At 40.8% G+C, this 14,333-nt stretch overlaps 1 protein-coding gene across 5 annotated transcripts in view; it reads right to left on the reverse strand.

The window, feature by feature from the left end:
* PCNT (pericentrin) overlaps positions 1–14,333 on the reverse strand; it is a 105,337-nt gene that overhangs the window by 18,429 nt on the left and 72,575 nt on the right. For 4 of the 5 annotated variants that reach the window (XM_073646761.1, XM_073646758.1, XM_073646760.1 and 1 more), the window contains 16 exons: positions 13,672–13,842; positions 12,842–13,279; positions 12,654–12,747; positions 9,955–10,067; positions 9,314–9,511; positions 8,896–9,060; positions 7,836–8,031; positions 4,712–4,946; positions 4,418–4,559; positions 3,176–3,892; positions 2,550–2,785; positions 1,763–1,856; positions 1,219–1,371; positions 812–967; positions 469–707; positions 133–206 (listed from right to left, as the gene is read on the reverse strand). In XM_073646761.1, coding sequence (XP_073502862.1) covers positions 133–206; positions 469–707; positions 812–967; positions 1,219–1,371; positions 1,763–1,856; positions 2,550–2,785; positions 3,176–3,892; positions 4,418–4,559; positions 4,712–4,946; positions 7,836–8,031; positions 8,896–9,060; positions 9,314–9,511; positions 9,955–10,067; positions 12,654–12,747; positions 12,842–13,279; positions 13,672–13,842 — 3,421 coding nt within the window. The remainder of the gene's footprint in view (positions 1–132; positions 207–468; positions 708–811; positions 968–1,218; positions 1,372–1,762; positions 1,857–2,549; positions 2,786–3,175; positions 3,893–4,417; positions 4,560–4,711; positions 4,947–7,835; positions 8,032–8,895; positions 9,061–9,313; positions 9,512–9,954; positions 10,068–12,653; positions 12,748–12,841; positions 13,280–13,671; positions 13,843–14,333) is intronic. The other variant, XM_073646757.1, reaches the window with a different exon arrangement.

Below are 14,333 nucleotides of genomic sequence, written 5' to 3' on the forward strand. Positions count from 1 at the left end.
CCTACTCTGAAATGTTCTGAATGAGGCCAAAGTCTGAAACCAGTGTGACCGTCCTGATCCCCATTTGCCTCAGTCTTATTACAGTACAACAGAAGATGAGCCACTTTAACAGCTGAGCTATAACATTGTTACCTTGGCGTGTCCCCGAATCATCACCACCACTCTTCCGGTTTACTTTGTGCCATTTTCTAACCAAGAACTTAAGCCTGGAAAAAAAATACACCAAAAAGAAGGACATCGGTAAACACAAAATGGCCAAGAGAAAATATACAACTAGACACTCCTCTAAGCATAAGGATTTAGACCTGATTAACAATCCAACAAGAAAATAAACCTCCATTAAAATGCTTTCGTGAACCACTGCACTACATCTATTTGAGCTACCAGAAATGGTTCTCACAAATACTAAAGAAATTACGTTTTCGAGCATCTGACATTGCTCTAGAAATATCCTGGTAAATTGTGTACCTGGAAATGGCGATTACGGCCCTTACAGTTGACCGAAACTTGCCGAGGCCAGTCTTGCATTTGCTGTGAATTTGTAGGTCTGCAGGAGAAGGATATACCCCCATGCGTGCGATTAGAGACAGGGTTGCCTTTTCGCAAGCTTGAAAGCCTCCAAGAAGGAGGAGCAAGTATTTCTTCTGGTAGACTAAGGCTTTACGGAAGCTTTCAGCTCTCAGGTATTTTCGGTAGAGACGTTGCATCTAGATAAAAAATATTGATGTACATTAGGGTTGTGTGCATTGACAGCATTATTGGCCAATTTGGACCTTCACTTCCAGAAATGTGCAGAAAATGGACAATTCACCTTGGAATTGGGAACATCTTGCATTGGCCTGTTTTCCAGAGTGGCTTTGCCCAGTTCCGATTCAGCGTGTTTTAATGCAACCTGTAACAGCCGCTTTTCCCGTAGCCATACGGCACGTTCTGCCTCCAGGACTGAGTCTACAACATCAGCGTGCACCTAAAACAAAATATAAAGCAATTATTTTACAATTCCAGACAAGTATCTTCAGTAAGCCAAAGACAAAAGGATTGTAGAAGGATTAGGAATTTTCATTTTCCACTTTATTAAATATAACTTATACGAGGGTTTATTTCCAGCTAAATCTGCACGGCAGCCCCTTCATTATCAGAACTGCTGGGGTCCCAGCTCGTGGGTGAAAAATTCTTGTGGATTTCCAAAGCAAAACATTCATGTTTTTTAATCTGTACCTGATCTTTGTTCTTCTGGAGTGACTCCTGGTGGCTCTTGGCCAGTTGACTTTTCAGCTCCAACTTCTCTTTTGCTAGCTGTGATACCGAATCTGCCAGCTCCTCATTCTCACGTTTTAATACATCAATCACCCCGGATGAGGACTGTGCTGGCTGATTAAGGAAGCAAATAGGAGATCATAAAGTTAATTCTGAACAATCTGTAAAAGTTGAAATAGCAGCATTAATTTAACATGCAGTAGAGTAAAGCTTTCCTAATTTCATGGAGTTTAGTATTCACATCTTTAGATCACTTGGGCTGACGAGAACTTGTCTCACCAGGACACCATTTTCTATATGGACGTCATAGGGGAGTAGCTAATAAAAAAAGCTTCTCTTTGGTGGTTCTGGCCCACCAGACATTACCAAGCTAGGTACTCATTCATTTGAATGGCCAGATGGTAACACTAAATTGCTGCAAGGTGTATGTAACTGCCAGCAGCGGCAGCCTCAGGATCTTTGAAGTCTGAGATCCTCCAGCTGTTGGAGAGAAAAAACTACTAACCTGTACATATCCTTTCTGCATTTCAGACTTCAGCTCTGATAGAGACTCCAACAACTGTGTCACTTCAGCTTCACTTGGGAAGCTTTCATTTGTTCTGGGGAGGGGACAAAAAGGGGAGGGGATAAAAAAAAAAAAAAAAAAAAAAAAAAAGCGCAATATTAATGCCAACCTTCTACTATGGTCTATGTATTCAAGGGTAATGAAAGTTTTAAACAAAATTTAAAAACCTTTGACAGATTCCCTTTATAGCCTATAGTAAAACTAAAAAAAAAAACAGATTTTACTAGCGACCCCGATTCCAGTGATGTGTCACTTACTGGGCTGCTTGTTGTAGTTCCAACAAAAATTCAGTTTTAGCAGCAGGAGATTACTAGAGGACTAATTGTCTCGTGCCATTTAGTCCTTCCTTCTGCTGTGTGTAACCCCATCCCACCATTGACTGGCAGTTTCCTGTGTAGACTGTGGATAGGTAGAAAGCTGCCAATCAGTGGTGTGGGTGGGGTTATACAGGGCTCAGCATTCAGAGAACTGCTAGATCTGGAGTAGAGAAAAAAGTAATTTTAGCTAAACTGCACCAAGAAGCCAGTAAGTGACACCGCTGGAATCAGGGCATCTGTCCCTACAATATTCTTCTCTCAGGTTACATAGCAAAATCCTGGTGATCAATTAATTTAAACTGCTTCAAAAATCACAGCAGGTATAGGTTGACCATGTGCTTTCACCAATTTCTCTGAGCGCATCTCTATCCCTACAGCACTGATGACCTTTTTTATCCGGTGAGGCTTACCGGATACTCTGGCTCTGCACCCATTTCTTGACTTGAAGCACAATGTGAAACAACTGCTGCCATACTCTTTGCATGTTGGCGATTAAGCAAGCATCATTTTTGGTGGGGGTACGGCTGTCATTCCAGAGCCTGCTCTTTCGGGATGCCAGTGCACGTTCTTGTTCTTCCAGGTCTGCCAGCATTTGCTGAAGTTCTTGGATACGCCGCCTGTCTCGTTCATGTTGTAACTGTAAGTCCTGTTTAAAAGGAGACAGTGTTGGGTTCATAGATTATTTTTAAGACTGCAGAATACACAAAACCAAGTGGTCTTTTTACAAGGTCTTATTTCTTTGTATACAGGACACCTACTGAGATACAATAACCTCCACAAGTCCAGCCTTCACCCCAAATAAGACATGCACAAGTTATGCCGTTAGGCACAACTGGTGATTAAAGAAATTTATAAAGGAAAATGTGACAATTCTATGGGTGAGAAATCAGATTTTGTTGATGCTGCAAAGTTAAATGGAAATGTAGATCTTTTGGGTGTAAAAATATTTTTCAAGAGAGGTGATCTGTGCATGACTGAACTGAAAACTTTTAAGACTCATTGTATAGCTATAACACATAACATAGAAAAACCTCACCATTATTCGACGTTCCTGCTCCTCTACGCGTGCTTTACTTGCTTCTGCGTGTTTTATTCCTTTTGACTCTTGCTCCAGTTCTTTCACCCAGGTTCTTTCCTTTTCCTGCAGGCTCAAAACTTGAGCTTGGTACTGATCACGCTCCTTCTGCAGGCGAAGCTCACGCTCTCTCTGCTGGTCCAAGACACTGTCAAGTTGTTGTTTCTGACTCTGTAATGACTCCAAAAGTGCTCGTAACTTGACTCCAGCCTCTCGTTCTTTTTGCATTTCCTCGCGGAAGACTTGCAGTTCAGATTCTAGTTGGCGTTTTGCATGGACCGCCTGCTGCTGCGTCTTTTCTATCATGGCAGCAAGGTCCCTCGCACGCTTCCTTTCATCTTTCAATTCACTCTGTGATGCAAGAACCAGTTTGTGTCCCTGTTGCCTTTCCTCTTCCATTTTGGTCAGTTCTTGAGCGTGCTGTTGTCTAACCTGCTCGAGAACTCCACGCTCCAGAGTCAAGGTATTTACAAGACTTAACGAATGTTGCTTTTCCTTCCCCAACTCCTTAACAGTCTCTGACAATTTGCCACGTTCCTGAGCAAGAAGAGCTTTACAGCGAGACTGTTCTATGTCAAGCTCTTTTTTAAGATTGCTACATAACGTTTGCTCTTGAGAGAGAGCTGCTGACATTTTGGCATTTAGCATTTTGTGCTCCTCAAGAGACTGTGAGACCTCCTGATGAAAAGAAGAGATAAGACAAGGGAAAAAAAATGCCAAGACCAGGAAGCATGCAATAAGCACAGTTTTACGTGTTTTCCCACCATTTACATTCATCACTTATCCACTTGTGATTCTCATTGAGGAGACAGACTGCCCGTTTTATCACCACTCCACACAATTGTTCCTTACAGCGGCCATCTAAAGGAGAAGCAGTCCTAGCAATACTCGCTAGGCCCCAGCAGTTGGACCGCCAGAAATGTGATCCAATGCCTGGTTCAGACGGCAATATTTCACAATTCATTTATGGACCACAATGCCAGACCTAACTGTAGGGGGCCTCCCGACTCGAAATTACAGCCTCATCCGCATGTATGAATTTGTAACACATGGCGAATCTGGGCGCTGTGATCCATGTGCGAGCTGTAAAATACGGCTGTTTGAACCCAGACATAAAATGTTTATCATCTATACTATGAATGAAAGGTAAAAAGGTTTTAAGTGGGAGAAAAAAAAAATAAAAAAAATAAAATTAAGCCTTACCTGCAAGGATTTCTCATTGATTTCCAAAGCTCTTTGAATATGAGACCTCTCCTCGCCAGATCTCAGTCTTTCAGCCTGGCTTTCGGTTTGAATGGTCTTTATGTAGGCAGACATTGTCTTTTCTTTATTTTCTAGTTCCTCTCTAAATGAGGGGCAAAATATGTATATGATCTCTACTACCACAAATAAGACAGAAGTAATACAATCGATAAATTAATCTAAGGGGAAAATATTGCTAGAATCAAAGTTAAAAAAAACAAACAAACCTCTAAATGGAACCCTATAGAATCATACCTTAGTTTAGAGGTTTCCATGTGAAGCCCTTTCTGCAGCTCCTTGTGTGATTTTCGGAGACTCTCCATCTCCAGCGCCTTTTCCTCCAGCTCGGAATGAAGATGGGAGACAGACGCCTGTTCCTGGAGCAAGAGTTTGTACTGTTCTGTTGCTCGTTCCTTCTCCCTTACCAAGGATCCTTTAACATCTTCAGCAATAGAAGCTTCCTGCTGTAGTTTGTACTCTAATAACTCAACTGAAAGATATAGAAGAAGATGTTATCAAACACACAGTAGCTGTAAAATGCAAAATACGGCAGCAGATTATTAGAGCCCAACTCTACTTAATAATAAGTCCGGTTTGACTACTTGTCCAATCTTGGCTTGCAACCTCAAATCATAGTCACTGGGGCCTGAAAAGAACTATGGATCCATTTTTTGGCTTGGTCATCAAAATGTATAGATACTTTAAATAGAATCTGTCACCAAGCTTTTGCTATTTAATCTGAGAGCAGCATAATGTAGGGCCCTGATCCAGTTATGTCACTTGCTCAGCAGTTTTCTCTAGTTTCAATACAATCAGTGTTTAATCAGCAGGCGATTATCACTAGAGGACTAGGTGTCATGTGCAAAGCAGTCCAGCTAATCTGTGTAACTTTACCACTAATTGGTAGCAGGCTACTAACCAGGGGTGAGGGTGAGGTTATACACAGCTCAGCAGTCATAGCACTGCTATATCTTCAGCAGAGAAAACAAAGATTTTATCAAAATTGCACTGAGCAGTCCAGTAAGTGATATATTGCCAGAATCAGGCTCTCTGCCCCTATATCATGATTCTCTCAGATTCCATAGCAAAAACCTACACAGATTTTCCTCACTTCTCCTAGGTACAAGGCAGATACAATGCATCTTCATCCTACCTAAACAAAAACAGTAGTTTAACAGAATGCATGACCTCCAGAATATTTTTTAGACTAGGAAAAGGGATTTTTTTTTTATCTACATTTATTGATGTCAATTCTGCAGTAAAGCAGCTCTCTAGTGGGAACACTGCTGAAAAGCACTTAAAGCCATAACTTCGCAGACCAAATAAGTCAAGTATTATTGAAGATGAGCTAAAAATTTACATTTGCTGCTTTCATATTGAGAGCAAAAAAATCTAATTTATAAAGGCAAAAAAAAAGTGGTGCAGGCTACAGTGTGTTAATGGGCATCTCTGTCTCAAGTACAGTACCATACATGCGACTAAACCATTAGATTCACACAGAAGAAATCTGCATCAAAATCTTTACTGAAATCCAAACTTAACACATACAACATTGGCAGCAAATAATCTCCCCCCTTAATTACCTTCCACTGCAAAAAAATAGGAGGACTGAGTAATCAGGTTTGATGGTTTGGACGAACAAATGTAGTAAAGACAGATCCATTGCCCAGATTTTAATCTCTCTGGTTATCACTACCTACTAGTAGTACAGCTTTTAGAGAGGGCACTCCAGCTACATTTGGAAGATCAGTAAACCTATATTGGTTAAGTCGAGCCTACCAGACTTTCACATTTATGTTGCAGATTTTAATTTGGAGACCATGCCTCGTCTACATTGGGCCCCCTGGATCATGGCAAGGTGCCATATGGCGCTTTTTGGAACCATAATAGTTTGGAATTTCTGGGTTATAAGCAACGGATTGTGATTCACATGTTGATAGATGGGAAATTGCATTATTGTAAAAGGGGTGCTTTCAAGATGACTCTTGAGCAGCTCAGAACTATGCAGTCTCTTTTCTTTCTGGTTTCTGGCAGGGCAAACACTCCTACTTGGGTGTTCGTTCTGGTGAGCGGCAGAGCAGTAGTTTTACTAAAACTATAAAGCTCAGCACAAGTTCTGCTGTAGCACATTCAGCCATCAGTGGCTTGTTATGAGTCTACTTGGTTCTCACTATATTTACATATACAGAGCATTTGAACAAGCACACGGCTCCGGACAGCGAGAGTAGTGATGCTGGGTGCCTGGGGTTGTGAATCTACAGGATTGATAAGAGCAAGATTTATAACAGCAGCTTGTCAGGAGATGAAATCGAGGGAGGTAGGAAGATAACTGCTGTATAGGAATCAAAGGGGAGGAGAGAGCTGACTGGTATAATAATAATTTTTATTTATATAGCGCCAACATATTCCGCAGCACTTTACAATGAAGCGGCGACATGTACAGACAATAAATTCAATACAAGTTAAGACCGTTTAAACAGTTACATTAGGAGTGAGGTCCCTGCTCGCAAGCTTACAATCTACAACGAAATGGGGGAACACAGTAGGTGAAAAGTGCTTGTTATTTCAGGTCTGGCAATTATAATAAATAGGGATTTTCATATAAGGCTGCATGATCCGGTCGGTATGTTAGGAGTTAACCTCTCTCCTAGAATGCAACAGCACACACTAGGCACACAGTCTAAATAAACATTAGTGGCAGAGCCCCATGGAAACCAACGGTATATCAGCAAGATAAAAGCACTCAATGCAGTAGAATGACAGCAAATATAAAAAAGCAAGTCACTTTCAAACTTGCTTATTTTTAATGCTAACTAAAGCAATTTAATAACTTAAGAATACCCCTTTAAATCCCTACAAGCTCAGGGATGGAGCCGAAACATTGTCTGTTGCACATATGGCTTATTAAAAGTTTCACCAGGCTTCGATAGTTTTCCACTCTTGAGTGCAGCCTGCTTACCCCACTCCCTCCCCTCCCCCATCCTAATCATTTCCCAGCAGAGTTAGGAAAACAAACCCAAGCACCATCAAACTACATTACTGTCCGGCATTCCAGGTACTCACGATCAAATGAAAAAGTGGATTTATCGTTTTCTGGTGGCAGCTAGGTTAGTGATCCCCAGACAATGGAGGACCAACGTGGTGTCACTGAACCTCACGTTGTTTTTCTTCCATGCCACATTCTTCATTTCGGAATTGTTAATTTAACCTCTAAGCAGTAAATATGACCCTTCATTGTATTTGAGCATTTATCTGGAAATTACACTTTGCTATTCATTATAACGTACTGAGAGGCAACATATAGTGTTACATAGAGGGCTTACATGTCTAATCTGTACTGGTGTTCCTAGTATAAGAGATATAAAGGCCATTTACTCACCTTGTCTGCGTAGTTGGTGTTCTCTGGAATGTCCTTTTTCCTCGGTGCTGGTAAGAGTATCTTGCAGTTTTTGAAGTTTTTCCTGATTTTGTAGATGAGCCATACGCAATTGTGATCGAAGGTCCTGAATTTCAGAGAGCAGGCTACTACGATCAACAGCAAGAACATGCTCTAGGACTAGACGTTTCTGCTCCTCCTGCAAAAAGGATTTTACAACTTGAACTGTACCCATTATATTTTTTTTTATTCTTTAAGATCTACTCCCTTAGATGCCTTACGGCTGGAGGGGTAATCAAGATTCATTCAAATAAAAAAAACAACACTCAGCAGTTTTGCATGGGCTGTGTGTACAGGTTCTGTTAAGGAAGTACACAAGTCACGCTGGCACCTTGCTCTTCTGCCTTTTCAGCAGCACGCTGCAGAGCGCTTTTCTTTTTTCCTTCATCGATCGCCGGATCCCCACTTATAGGAAGGACATGATCGAAAAGAAGCAAATACTAAGGGAAACCAGCCATTAAATTCATGCTACCCAAACCACAGGCATCATATTCGAACCAGAGAGTGCAATTGCAGCCGCATACATTTTACTTTGAAACACCACTTAATTTCAAAGAAAACTGTTTGAGAAGTTGGCCGGGGTCTATAGGGAAACCGGACTAGCTCTAGGACATCCCCGGCTGGCTTCTCCCCGCCCCATTACACTTGATTGATAGGTCTCTCCTGTGTGCGCATAGACTTGTCAAAAGACTGGAGCGGGGTGGAGACAGACAGGTTGGGGACTGCATCAGACTAGTCAGGTCTTGTGCAACCAGGCTCTGATTCTTGCTCCTCGCAATTTGGTCAGCATGAATAAAAATCTAGGGATACTTAAAGAGCGGTCAGCAATAGCGCCGCTCACAGGCAACAATGACCACGGGAGGTATTTACAAAAAGTATTATTTCCACCTTTTAAATCGACAGGGGCATTCTTTATAGTAGTGGACAACCTCTAACTCTACAAAAATATAAATCAACATTCTGCAAGCCCATCAAAAGAAAGGTATTTTTAGTATTTGCCAACCTGCTCCTTAATCAGATGCTCCATTTTTTCTGAAAGTAAATTTTTGTCTCCTGAGCCATGGCGAATATCAGATTGAAGTTCCAATCTCAAGTATGCTCTCTCACTTTCCAACAGTGCCTGCACGCTCTGTAACAGGTCCCTTCTCCAGTCTAACGTTGTACTTTCCTAGCATTAAAGTGAAAAATAAAAAAGTCCTATATTTACGAATACATTTCTTTGGAAACTTTGTGGATACAAAATACAAAAAGCGTCCAATGATTTTACCACGGCGGATTAATATGAAAAATGAGGCAATTTTAGACTAAAAAAAAAAAATGTTCAAGATATCAAATTTTATTATAGAATATAGAAATAAAGGGGTAAAAATAACACAGAAAACATGGATCGTAACATATTTCAACATTACAAACACCTGTACCTTCTCTCCTTTATCAGCAGCCTGGGCTAAAGCTGAACTCAGTGACTGGATTGTTTCTTGCAAACTCTGTTTCTCCTTTTGCCAAGTATCTATCTTAATTGCAAGAACAGCACTGTCTGAAGGGGTGGACTTAACCACGGGGCGTTCAGACAACTCAAGGATTTTGCAGCTTTCCTCGTGCACCATGTCCAACATTCTCTGCACAGATACAAAAATATGCAGTGCAGTTACATTGGAACATAATTTTTTTTAAACCATTGAATGGGTTGTCCACTTTCAGAAAAGTTTTTACTACAGGCTCAGATATTTTTAGCACTATTAACAAAAAACCCACAACAATGACATGACATCACCGGAGCTGCACACGATGGAGATCAGCAGCTCTGCTAGTGTAGACTGGATGTGATCAGCTCAGGACTACTGAGCTCAGTTGCTTGCAGCGATGTTGGTATGTCGGCACCAGAAGCAGCGCTGGAGACTCAGCACTGGACCCGGAGAGCGTGATCCAAGAACAGTTTTTGTTTGTGTGGCTTTTTTTTTTTTTTTTTTTTTTTTACACTACTAACAGCTTATAGGAAAAACTTTTCTGAAAGGGAGCAACCATTTAGACAAGCATAAAAGGAGTTTTAATGAAGGTGTACCTGCAGTTGTGGAGATAGCCCAGTGGTGCCCAGAGAGTCCATCTTTTGTTTAAGATCAATCAGGTTCTCCATACAATTTAGTTTGGACTTGGTGCCAAGTTCAGATCTGTAATCTACAAACAAATCTATTTTCAGTATGGACGTATTTTTCAAGCATTGTAGTATTGTATGATGTGGGGGGAAATTTAAATCCACCATCCTAGCTGTCAATTAAAGAGGTTGCTCAGAGGTACCGTCCTGTGAACTGTAGTCATATCCCATTTACTAACAACATCACTGTGGCCACTGATTCCTATTACTAAGATAAATGACAAAGTCAGTCTCCTCTGAATACAGATTTTACCATGAATTGAGGGTTAAAGATCAATCCAAGAGGAGAAAGAAGCAGATTTCTATGAGAAGATACATTACAAAGTTGCTTACTTTCATGTGCAATATTTATGAAATAAAAATTAAAATAAAGATAACTCTTCAAAGGGGAGAGCGATTCACTGTTGCGTTTCAGAGAAAAAGCACTTTCAATACAGTCTGCAAATGAATTGAGGAATCTAGTCACCTTGCCCAGCTAGGTAGACAGGTCTCCACACACACACACGTTCAAAATAGCAGTGTGTTCAAAAACATGAGTTAAGCACAAAATCTTTATATACTAGATTTCATTTCCATGCACTGGGAACATTGTACACTGTTCTAATTCAAAACATGGAGAAATGTATATATAATTTTTAACTACTTTACAAAAAATAAAAAATGAACATTGGGCTGTTCTAAAAAATAGCAGTGTCTGCATTTGTCTTTACAAACTCACAATATGTACTCTTTTTATTGAGGATTTAGCATTCCTGTGAATCACTAACCTAATATTTAGTTGTATACCCACAGTTTTTTAGAACTGCTTCACATCTATGTTGCATAGAGTCAACCAACTTCTGGTACCTGTCAGCTGTTATTCCAGCCCAGGATGCTTTGACTGCATCCCACAAGTTTTCAGAATTTGTTAGCTTTGCCTCAGAAACAGAATTTTTGATGTCACGCCACAAGTGTTCTATCGGATTAAGGTCCGGGGATTGGGCTGGCCACTCCATAACCTCAATTTTGTTGGACTGGAACCAAAATTTTGCTCGTTTACTGGTATGTTTAGGGTGGTGGTCTTGTTGAAAGACCCATTTCATACCCCTGGTATGCGGTACATGGGTCCGGCACCATAGTAAGAAAAACATGCCCATATCATGATGCTTGCACCATCATGCTTCACGGTCTTCAGAGTGTACTGTGGCTTGAATGCAGAGTTTGGGGGTCGTCTGACGAACTGCATGCGGCCCTTGGACCCAAAAAGAACAATTTTACTTTCATCAGTCAACAAAATGTTTCCCCATTTCTGTAAATGAAGTGCAATAGCGCTGCTGTCTTAAGAAATGTGCTAATGAGTTTAGCAAAAGAGCTGCAATCCTAAAGCACTATGTGCCCGAGTGCTAACAAACAAAATGTTAATAAAGAATGCAAGAATGCGCTGCAATGGTACTCATATATATATATATAAAAAATGTTAGACAAGTGGTCCTACCTGTCACCCGAAATAGCTGTGAACAGGAAAAAATGATGAGCCTTCCAAACAGCAGGGGGAGTGCAACACGCTTGACACGATCTGTCAGTGCACTATCCACCTGGACCACTTGTCCAACATATTATAGCTAGCTAGATAGCTATTTTTTCTCCATTTCTCTTTAGGCCAGTTGATGTGTTCTTTCGCAAATTGTATCCACTTCAGTACATGTGTTTTCTTTAAGAGTGGGACTTTGCGGGGACTTTTTGCTCAGAAATTAGCTTCACACAGGTGTCTAACTGTCACAGTACTCACAGGTAACTTGAGACGGTCTTTGATCATCCTGGAGCTGATCATTGGCTGAGCCTTTGCCATTCTGGCTATTCTTCGATCCATTCGGATGGTAGTTTTCCGTTTTCCTGCACATGTCTCTGGTTTTGCTTTAAAGCATTGGAGATGATTTTAACTTTACAGCCCATCATTGTCTGCACTTCTTTAAGTTTTACCCTCTCCAATCAACTTTTTAATCAAAGTACGCTGTTCTTCTGAACAATGTCTCAAACGACCCATATTTCTCAGGCTTTCAAGGAGAAATGCATGTACAACATGTGCTGGCTTCACCCTTAAATAAGGGCCACCTGATTCACGCCTGTTTCTTCACATAATGATTGACGTCACTAATTGAGCTCCATACTGCTATTATCTTGAACACACCCCCTTTCAATTAATTATTTAAATACACAGACTCAAAAACATGCAGATCATGAATGTGTAGTCTGTTGGTTTTCTAAGAATCTACTGCACCAACTGGTAAATTGACATGTGGTAATATAATTTATACCAAAAACAGGGATTAATCTGGTTAGTCATATTGGACTGCTATTAGTTTGAACACTACTGTAGGTGGGAGACCTGTCAATCTAGTTGAAAAGTGCATAGAAAAGCCAGGGGGTCTCCACACGCTGACTTATCTTCAGTTATTTTGTTTATCACCCCTGGGTTCTTCTCTTAAGCGCTGGAGTATACATATAATTGCAATGAGGGAGCTGATCCCCATTTCATGCTGCCCATGGTTTTGGTAGTAAGGATCATTTGACAGGTTCTCTAAGATTTAGGCTTACCAATTAATAAAAGGCATAATACAATTTGAAATTACCCGGTTCATCAGACTTTTCAGAATCCATCTGATCGTCCCTGGAGCTCCTCAGGTCATCACAAGAACCATAATCTGTGTGTCCTTCACCTCTTAACTGAAGAAGAAATATTCTGTTATAATTTGATTGGACAATGTTGCTAGTAATACAAGACGTATGTTGTGAATGCATACACGACCTATATACATACACTTACTGGACTGGCCCCCTGTGCTGAGAAATTACTTTCAGATAAAGATGGAGTGCTGGATCCTAAAAGATCATGATGTTCAGATGATCTTTTGATGCATGTAGATTTCGATCTCACAAGGTCAGCACTTGGGGCAATACTAAGTTCAGAGAAGGGTGTGAATGCCCCCAGGCTGTGAACGGCTTCGTCTTGTTTTCGAACCATTTCAGGGGAGTCCCAAGTACTCAAGTCTGTGAGGCTTTCAGAGAAGCTGGTGGCTTTTCCAGGTCTTGACAGGTCAGGCTTATGCTTCACATCATCAAAGTTCTTTTCTGGCAAAGCTTCTGACATCAGGACAAGCATGGCTTCCTGGCTCACTAGAGCATCTTGCAATTTCTTAACCTGAGTACCAAGTTTCTGGGAATGTGTCTGCAACTCTGCCACACAAATCTCTCGTTTCTGTTAAAAAATTAAAATTATTGAAGGGGGGGGGTATAAAATATCAGTAATTGTATAAAAGATAAATGGCAATACTTTATAGAATAGGCCAGGCAATTAGAGAATATCTCGTTTCCGCTAAGCAAAAATAGTTTACTAATGTGTGGGCACAGATAAGTATGGAATAGTACATGTAGTACTGAATACCCAACTAGTGCATGCACTTACAGGCGTCTTACCACCGAAATGCTCACGCTGATAGACTGGATGATCCAACTAATCGCATGTGCAATATTTCCAGTTTTAAACATAATTGTCTTTCCAGGGCCACTGTAACTTGAAATTATTGCAACCTAAGAACCCCAGGAAACCTCTCCACACTGGAAATCATTCTAATTTTTTTAATTTTGCACCTGAAGCTGCTGCAGAACATCTTGGGCTTTAGCTTCTCTTCGTTCACACTCGGCATGCAGTTCCTCTAGTTCTTGCTTCATGTTAGCAAGCTGAGTCTGTGCACCATGAAGATCGGCTTCTCTCAAACTTGCCAAATTCTCTGCCATTTGCAACTGCTTCTTAAGAGAAACCTGATGGTTTAATGACACAACAGAAGACATTTCTGCATTAAATTGGACTTTGAAATCTAGCGACCTCTTAGCATTTCTTTGGGGTTTTTTTTGTTTTGTTTTTTAGACATGACCACAAACAAAAAAGAAAAACACAATTTAAAACCTTCATGAATATTACATTCATTATGCATTACAGTCATAAATCAAAATGCAACAGTTGCACTTATAACACAAACAGTCTTTGCAATTCATCCATGAAATCCAATCCAGACTTGGATACTTCAGAATGGCTTGTTGTATTGCAGCACTGCTTCGCGTATCCTTTGGGTGCATGCAGACTATTGTACTGTACAACTGCAATGTCCGGCCCTCAACCAACAGCTTCATAGCTGCTCATGAGTACAGTCATCTACTGATGCTACCAGACTAGTTACTCATGACTAGAGTTGGTACAAATCGCAAGGGCAGTAATCTGTGACCACTGGACGGGAGTCCTCTCCTACCTCCCA

This window comes from Phyllobates terribilis, unplaced genomic scaffold (assembly GCF_046119375.1).
Source record: "Phyllobates terribilis strain yellow unplaced genomic scaffold, ASM4611937v1 Scaffold_9__5_contigs__length_417890890, whole genome shotgun sequence".
Classification (NCBI taxonomy): Eukaryota; Metazoa; Chordata; class Amphibia; order Anura; family Dendrobatidae; genus Phyllobates; species Phyllobates terribilis.